A 9,233-nucleotide genomic window follows, 5' to 3' on the forward strand; every position below is an offset into this window, starting at 1 on the left:
TGAGCGTAGGTGGGTGATGAGGAGGGTGTGAGCGTGTTTGGGGGATGCGGGGGGTGTGAACGTAGGTGGGTGATGAGGAGGGTGTGAGCGTGTGTGGCTGATGTGGGGGGTGTGAGCGTAGGTGGGTGATAAGGAGGGTGTGAGCGTGTGTGCATGTGTGTGTGTGTGTGTGCGTGAGCATGTGTGTGCGTGCGTGAGCATGTGTGTGTGTGCGCGTGTGTGTGTGTGTGTGTGAGTGTGTGCACAAGACTGACTAAACACTACCAACGTTCATTCGAGTTTTATATCTGTTCCAAACAGTTTCATTTCTGAAGGACGTTCTGCCCAGGTTTGCCTTCTAATACAAAACGTTTTGAAGTGGAGTGGGCATTTAGAAACTATCAGCATTATTACTTTTACTACTATTATTACTATTATTAATATTATTATTGTTTTAATTATTGTTATTGTCATGATGATGAAGAAAACAATGGTTTTGTAAAAGGCTTAGTGAACTTACAAACTGTCACATTTCTATCTTGTTCCATGCACTTTGGTATAAGGAAGATTCTAGTAACTTATACAGTCATACCCTTTACAGCAAATGATCAACCTCATATCACAAGTGCTTGCACCTCAGAACAACCTAAATTCACCTGCAACCTAAACTTTAATCTTTCAGCCTCTCAAAGCAACATAATTTACAATGCTTTCTCTAATAAATAACTTGCCTAAGAAGAAGCATTTCTTTCAACTGCAGAAGCTCTTATAAAACAGATCCACCGTTTCCTTTCTTCCTAAATCAAGTAAAAAATACAAGAGCAGCTTTCTTCAACATGAAAAAGGTAACAACTCACTTTTTCCAATTGGTATATTTTTTGTTGTGTCGCTTGAATATCTTTGGAGAAAGTTTTCTCTCGTTCCTGGAACCTCGTCCGCTCCTCTTGCAAAGACAAGATGCGTTCTGGACAAGAAAAATAAAGGACATTTTGTCAGTTTTTCACACAGCTACATGAATTCTAGAATTCAAGAAACCTCTCTCAGACTAAATACTATTTGTACAGGAATTTACATCAAGACGTGGGCATAATTCCACACAGACTAAGTCAATTTTGGCTGCCTTTGAGATACATCTGTATGCAATACTGCCTGCAATGAGGGTTTGAAATAATGGGACATTTCACCGAAGCGTACCCCATTTCACAGAAGCGTACCCCATCATGATCTATGACCCTATATTGGGATGCCTCTCAGACTTTTTAATTGTCCACCTTCAAAGTTTTCTCCTGTCCAACCTGCAAATTTTTAACTGCCCCAACTGAAAGTTCTTTACCATCCTACCTTATACAATGCTCGTACAATCCATATATATACATGTAAGCCCATCTGTGTCTACTGCCAGTAAATCATTTTTGTGCCATAGATGTATATATCTAGACCTAATCTTCACTTCAAGCTAAAATCTGAATCTGATGCTTTCAAACGGGGGGGAAATGGAGGTAAACATAAAGGGAAGGTACCTCAATAATAATTAAAAGATTTTAGCAGTAACTCCCCTTATGATTGGTATCAAAACAACCTCTGTCACAATCCCGTAAATTCTACGGGCCATAGGCACAGCGCTACACCGTTCAGGGCCATAATTCTATGGGCCCGGCAGTGAAGAGGTCAACCATCTTACCTGAGAGCTCCTGCGAGTGTATCGACTCCTGCGAGCGGTTGCTCCTCTCTGAGTCGAGCGTAGCCTGCGTGGAGAAGAGGTCGTTCTGCAGCTTCTGTTTGAGCGACTGCATCTCCTGGTAGCGACTGTTGAGCTCGCTGTGGCTGTGCTCCAGGCTGCCCAGTCGCTGCTGGAGGTCAGAGGTCGTCTTCTTCTGCTTGTTGCTCACCTCCACCTCCAGACGGAGCTTCTCATTCAGCTCCGAAATCTGGAACCAGTAGGTATATGTTATATGTGTGTTATACCAGAGATATAATAGAAGTATGTGCATTATACAAGAGATCTGGAACAAGTAGGTATATTTTATACGTGTTATACCAAAGATATAATAGATGTGTGTGCGTTATACAAAAGATCTAAAACTAACAGGGGTTGGTATGTGTGTTCTACAAGAGATCTAACAAAGATGTATGCATGTGTCGGACATGTTGATATGCAATCTGTCAGAGTAATAATAATAATATCCATCATTAGCCTAACTGGCATATCATGTATTTGTTGTACCTGGCTACAATAACAAAAAGACAAGAATAAATATGGCTTCCTGAGCTGCAGAATCTTAACACGTGTGTTTGTCATTCTATACATCGATATGTTGAATTCTCTAGAGTGGTTGTGCCTTCAAGAACTACAAAATAACACATCAACGGGACCAGTGTGTAGTTAGGACCAAAGAAGAGGTAAGCATATGTATTACACAAGAGATTTAACAGAAATAAGCATGTGTCAGACAAGTGTGTATTTAGGGACATAGAAGAAGTAAAGATATGTGTCACTCAAGTGTGTATCTTGAGACCTTAAAAAAGTAAATCTATATGTTGGACAAGTGTGTATTTAGGGATCTACAAAAAGTAGGTATATGTGTTTCAAAAGTGTATGTATAGGGACATAGAAAAAGTAAGTATATTCATTGGGCTAGTGAGAACTTAGTGAACTAGCAGAAGTAAGTCTCCTTCATGTGAGAAACAAGGCCTCTGGAAAAAGTATATGCCTTGCGCAAGGAACTCAGGTTATCCAGTATATAATCTCAGTTACACATCTGCAAAATGGAACATACCGATTTTTCCAAACTGGTCATTTTCTCGTTGGAGTGAGCGGAGGAGGTGGACATCTGTAGGCGGGCGTTGATCTCCGTCTCCAGCTGCTTCTCCTTGTCCCTCAGCATGTACTCCACCTTCTTCTTGTTGTCTGCCTCCATCTCCAGCTTGCGCTGGGTCTGACAACACGCACAGGGAGAGAGAGAGAGAGAGAGAGTCACTCGGTTAGCCGGGGAAAGGCATGATGGGTGTGAATTCCATGATGAAAGCACCAAGCATTCTTATAATACAAAATTCATCACTCCTAGTAGCTTTTTTTTTCAGTTAGCATAAGGATTTTATAGGGAAAATTATAAATCTCTCTTAGGTTCTGCTTAAAATTGGAGAAAAAAAAAGAAGGAAAAAATGTTATTCGAAATGAACATCATAAATACTACATCATGATACATACACTATCTCCAAAGATAATCATTAGCATACTGATTTATGCACTTACATATCCCTTTTACAAAAACTATTTCCAAGAAGAAAAATACATGAAGAAGAACCCTTATGGCAAGAGAAAAAAAAAAGGACAACAAACTGCTCAAACAAACAGGACGACTACACATGAAGTGAAGCGTAGAGGACACAGGAGTGCTCGGGCCAGTAGCTGTATTTGTCCATGCACTGACTTACCTCCTTCAGGTCATGCTTGATGAGTGCAATGCTCCGCTCCAACTCCATGTAGTCTCTCTTCAGTGTGGACTCCTCCTGCGTTAACCGATCTATCTCCTCTAACGTGGACCTGATTTGAATTTTCAAAAATTGCTATTGATGAAGTTTAGTATGACGCATTCTGGCTTGTTGCTAGCTAATTAAATTAAAGGACTAACTCTCCATCTCTAGATCCTAAATCCAAAAGAAGCAAATTAACCTTATTTTTGGAGAAATACAAACATGAACTTCTGTGCTAAAAAAAAAATTCACTTAAAAGTAAGGCAGTGCGAAAAAAAGTGACAGAAACTTCTTCACGAATCGAGCCCCTCTCCCTCTCCCTCCACCCACCGGACACACCCAAAAAAGCAAGGCAAATAAACAGGCTTTAAGATGATACCAATAACGCCATACACCCAAAAATTGACGGGTGGCTGATTCCACTATGTTGTGACACATATTTTAAGGAGGGGGGAGAAAGGAAAAGTCCTTTTCTTCCACTCACTTGTACTTCTTCTCCATGTCGTCCTTGCCCGCCCGCTCTAGCCGCACCTGCTCCTCAAGGTTCCTGCGGGTCGCGTCGTCCACCCCACCTCCTCCCGGACTTATCTGGAAACAAATTATTAGTGTAATGTTTTACACCTCTTTCAACACACACAAGATCATTTGTGGCTACTTCATTAGATTTAGTTTCAGTAAGCGTTGTAGGTCATATAAGTGAAAAAGATATAGTTTTTTTTAATAGTAGAGGGTTTTACGGCACTCGCAACTGCATAAGGTCATATGAGGGCCAAGGGGTGGGTGTCAACAGAGAAGTCTTTACAGGGAATCACCTCTCTAGCTTCAACAGTACAAGGTCTGCTTCGACTATCAAGGCACCCCAAAATAGCAGGTCACAAGCAAGTGACAAACATACAAAAGAAGTAGAGGAAAATGACAATAGTAAGGATAAAGAAAGAAAAAGCAGCAGTTCCCTGTTGTAGATCAGGCAGTTATGAGCGTGACATGAGTCAGCCCATTTACAATTCTAATAATATGCTTGAACGAGAAATGTCCCCCCTTTGAGAATGGCCTAAAGACACTCCAGTCAGTGGCACTGCCCCGGGGGGATGACAAAGATAAGACGTGTTACTAGAGAATAATGTACAAAGAAAAGAAGGACTAGAAATGATGACGATAGTTGCAAGACAGGAAAGAAAGAGCAAACCACACCAGAATACCGGAAATCACCCACTAACACACATACTGTTGCAACCAAAAGAAGTCCAAACAGCTCACTTTGATCACTCTTCGAATGATGAGTTAAAAAACACATAGGAGTTGCTCATGTCTTCAACAGCATCAATAAACATCTTTTATCTAATTCCAAAATTTTGCAGTGATTTTGCTTTACATTTTAATGGTAATTTTCGCTCATCCATAAAAAAAATCTGGCCCAAACTCGAATCGACAAATCTGACTGATTATCGTACAGATGAGATCCATTATTTAATAGCTAGACTCCTTATCGTCTAACACGTTAAGCAAACACAAACAACATGAACTCACTCTTTGTGAGGGCGGCTGAGATCCTGAACCTCGGAAGCTATTCTGTAAACTGTGAAAAGAGAAAAAAAACCAAAATAAACTCATGAGCAACGTTATCAAGGATCATCTCTTGGATTATTTTTAATTTTTTTAAAAATCAAATGTTGATGTTTAAAGTCCCAATTTACACAATTTAGATCATTCCAGAGGTGGGCTTACCCTGCCACCAACCCAGTCTGAGAGGGATACATTCAAGAAGAAAGACCGAGATACTCCATAAAATTTTCCTCCCTGCCCTACTTGAGAATCAAATTCAGGTCTCCTGCGTGCAACAGTGAAACGCCTAGCCGCAAAACCACAGATGCCGGTTGGAAGGACTCAGCATCAAGCAGAAATGGATTGAAGTGTATGTCGACATGTAACTCGTTAGCTAATCAAAACTGCAGTAACACATTCTTCAAGTTTCTTGAGAAAAAAAAAGGAAAAGGAAAAAGCAACTGCGATATGAACAATACAAAATATTCTTTTAAGACCTTAAAACATTCTATCCGACAACACACACACTTCCCCATCCCCAGATAATAAATCTTGGATGGTCAAAGAGAGAAAAACTTTTTAAAAAATTATACATATACTTACACCCCCCATCCACACAATTCAGATCATTTAAAGGGCAGGTTTTTCCTACTTTGCCTGACAACCCTGTCAGAATTTGATAAAACTTCCTTTCAGACAGAGGTCGATAGTAAAAACAACATTTCCCACTTGGGAACTTAACTGATGTCTACTTTTATTAAAAGTTTTATACGGTACTTGCAACACAATTGGGTAAAATAAATGCCAAATATTAAAAACATTTGTTGTAGAGAGTAACACACAAAGAACAGTAGGAGGAGAGAATAAGAATGATAGATTATGTTTGATAGGAAAGAAGGAACAAACTACACCGAAGCACCCGCCTACCACCCACAATCTCCTTGCTTACTTGTAGTTTCGGCTGTAGGTGAATCCGATAAAGGGCAGGTGGTTGCCGGCGAAGGCCTTGGAGGGCTGGAAAGTTTCCTCTGGGGCCTCGTCCTTCTCGATATCGTCAAAGTTACTGGTGTCCACATCGCTGGACAGCTCAGGCACAACCGGGGGCACAGCTGACCAGGGGAACAACGTTTTTTTTGTTTTAGACAGTTTTAGAGCTTAAGTAGGTCATACGAGTGCCAAAGATTAGAGATGTTACTTGAGAGTAATACTTTTTTTTTAAAAGGAAAGATAGATGTTTGTTAGTAAAGAAGGAGCAAACCAAACCAGAGCACCCGCCATCTACCCACTAACAACATTCATTAGTTTAGTTTTACGGCACTTGCAACACAATACGGTCATATAAGTGCCGAAGAATAGATGTGTTACAAGAGAGTAACATACACAAAAAAAGAAAGAGGAGAAATACAGATGATAGATGTTTGATAGAAAAGAAGGAGCAAACCACACCAGAGCACCCGCCATCCACCCACCAACAACATTCATTAGTTTAAAACAGTTGACATACAGTCTAGCATGCACATAGCCAAATCAGCGCAATATGGAAATTCTTTCGTAATGTGCGAACTTCCCTGTACTACGAGTATTATTATTATTATTCATTAACAAACCAAACCAGGCCCTTCTCCCTTATTACCACACTAACATTACAGTCCCGAAGATGGAGCATCTTTAGGGGATCTTCAGAAATTCGACAATCATCAATTTCAAACAGAGGTGTTTCAACCACCAAAAAAGATCACACTTACTTTGGCGAATATTTTCCCAGTTCCAAGTGTCATTTTTGAAAAAGGGATGTCTCTTTATTTCATCTACACCATTTCTTCCCAGTCTCTCCGTCCTGTAGATAGAAATTGTTTTCCTTCTTGAAAAAAACATGCAGATATTTTAAACATAACATATACAAATATTATAGACATAATTATCTTTCACCATATAGTATGCTTATCAATGTATTACATAAAATTCAAAATATCTTGAGGATCCAGCAGGCTTATCTTTGTTCATTATTTCTCCGGATATGTCCATTAATGCTCTGTTGCTCTCTCCAAAATGTCGCCGAGGGTCTTTCCACTGAATGTGCCAGGCTTGTCACAATGCATCACATCCACAAGGCAGACTTACCTATCGGTGAGAAAGGCACATATAAGACTTTTGGCTTTGTCCGACATCTCTACGTCTGTTGGGAAGTTCAACGATCGCTTGTGATCCATGATTTTACCATATGTTCCCACCAAAGAATCGGCATAGAAAGGAGTATCACCTGGAAAACGAGAGTAATAAAAAGTACTGTGAAATGTTAATGTTTTAAAAGATTTGAAATAAAAACAATAATGAAATCTTGTAGAGGAAGAACGATGAGGAGGAGAAAGACAAGAAGGAGGAAGAGTAAGCGGAGGAAGAGGAAGAATCACAGGAGGAAGTGGAGGAGGAAGAGGAGGAGTATGAGGACAAAGATCAACTCACCAACAAGCATCTCGTAGAGGAAGATACCCACCGACCACCTGTCACAGGAGGAAGAGAACGGCGACAAGGAGGAGAAAGACAAGAGGAAGGAAGAATAAAGGGAGGAAGGCGATAGGGAAGAAAAGGAGGATGAGGGCAAGGAAGAACTCACCAACAAGCATCTCGGAGAGGAAGACACCCACGGACCACCCACATGAGAGACATCCATTCACGACTCACCTATAGGCATTTCGTACAGGAAGACACCCACTGACCACCCACATAAACATCCATTCACGACTCACCAACAAGCATCTCGTAGAGGAACACACCCATGGACCATCTGTCACAGGAGGAGAACGATGACAAGGAGGAGAAAGACAAGAGAGAGGAAGAGTAAAGGGAGGAAGAGGAAAAAGCAGAGGAGGGGGAAGAAGAGGAGGAGGATGAGGACAAGAAAAAACTCACCAACAAGCATCTCACAGATGAAGACACTCACGGACCACCTACATAAGAGACACCCACCGAGCACCCACATAAGAAACATCCACTCATGACTCACCAACAAGCATCTCATAGAGGAAGACGCCCACGGACCACCAGTCGCACTCACGGCCATAGCAGCCCTCCCCTCCCTGCGACTTGAGCACCTCCGGGGAGATGTAGTCGGGCGTGCCCACCGCCGTGTCCGAGTGCACCAGGCCATCCTGCCGGCGGGGGAGGGGAAACAAACGCCAAGTTGTATATGTACAGTTTGGTAAAAGTTTTACAGCACCCGCAAAAGCATACGGTTATAATATGACCACTCAGTACAGGTTCAGGCTCGCCACCTTTTTTAAAACTCAGGACAACAAACGTTATAACATCATAAATGTCAGATTCTTTTATTTCTATTAAGTGTTTTACGGCACTTGCAACACAATAAGGTCATACAAAAGCCAAAGATTAGAGGTGTTACAAGAGAGAAACAAACGCAAAAAGAGAAGGAGGAGAGATAAGAACGATAGATGTTTGATAGGAAAGAAGAAGCAGACCACACCACAGCACCCTCCAACCACCCACATAAATGTCAGAGAAACCGACAACTAGAAGAGTCACAATCTCTGACATATAGAAATCTGACAAGAATCTACGTTTACAGATCACAAAGATGTTCCAGTTTAGCGCACCCTGTCCATTCTCATACAGGTTCCAAAGTCCGTGAGCTTGAGGTGACCGTTTGCATCCAGCAGCATGTTGTCTGGTTTTACATCTCTGGGGAGAACAGACAAGCAAAGCATTAGGGATTTTAGTTTAGTTTTACTAGAGGTTCTATGGCGCTCGCAACAGCATACGGTCATATGAGCGCCAGAAGATTAGAGATGTTACAAGAGAGTAACAAACATAAAAAAGAAGGAGGAGAGATAAGGACGATAGATGTTTGATAGGAAAGAAGAAGCAAACCACACCAGAGCGCCCGCCAAGCACCCACCATTAAGGATTGCCTATGCAAAGAAAAATATTGGCTCTACATCCAAAAAAAATATTGGCTCTACAAAACACAAGCGAAGCACTAAATTCTACGAAAAGAACTGCCATTTCTTAGCTGAGTTTTATGGCAGTTTGAGACACAAATAGGTCAGAAGTGCCAAAGATTGGAGGCGTCACTAAAGAGTAGCATACATTGGACAGAAGGAAGAGAGATAAGGATGATAGAAGTCAGATAAAAAAGAATGAGAAAACCAGACAAGAGCACTACTGCTCTCCCTCCCCCTCCCCCCTCCTTCCTCCCCATCCCCCATCCTCTCCTCCCCCCT

The 9,233-nt window shown here is 41.4% G+C and overlaps 1 protein-coding gene across 1 annotated transcript in view; it reads right to left on the reverse strand.

Moving 5' to 3' along the window:
• Positions 1-9,233, reverse strand: part of LOC101857141 (rho-associated protein kinase 2) — a gene marked incomplete in the record, with an annotated part of 68,977 nt that overhangs the window by 21,608 nt on the left and 38,136 nt on the right. Inside the window, 11 exon segments of the mRNA XM_013087671.2 lie at positions 837-943; positions 1,661-1,907; positions 2,757-2,915; positions 3,415-3,523; positions 3,938-4,041; positions 4,981-5,029; positions 5,945-6,104; positions 6,741-6,832; positions 7,117-7,255; positions 8,000-8,144; positions 8,607-8,691. Coding sequence (XP_012943125.1) covers positions 837-943; positions 1,661-1,907; positions 2,757-2,915; positions 3,415-3,523; positions 3,938-4,041; positions 4,981-5,029; positions 5,945-6,104; positions 6,741-6,832; positions 7,117-7,255; positions 8,000-8,144; positions 8,607-8,691 — 1,396 coding nt within the window.

This window comes from Aplysia californica, unplaced genomic scaffold, assembly GCF_000002075.1.
Source record: "Aplysia californica isolate F4 #8 unplaced genomic scaffold, AplCal3.0 scaffold00621, whole genome shotgun sequence".
Taxonomy (NCBI): domain Eukaryota; kingdom Metazoa; phylum Mollusca; class Gastropoda; order Aplysiida; family Aplysiidae; genus Aplysia; species Aplysia californica.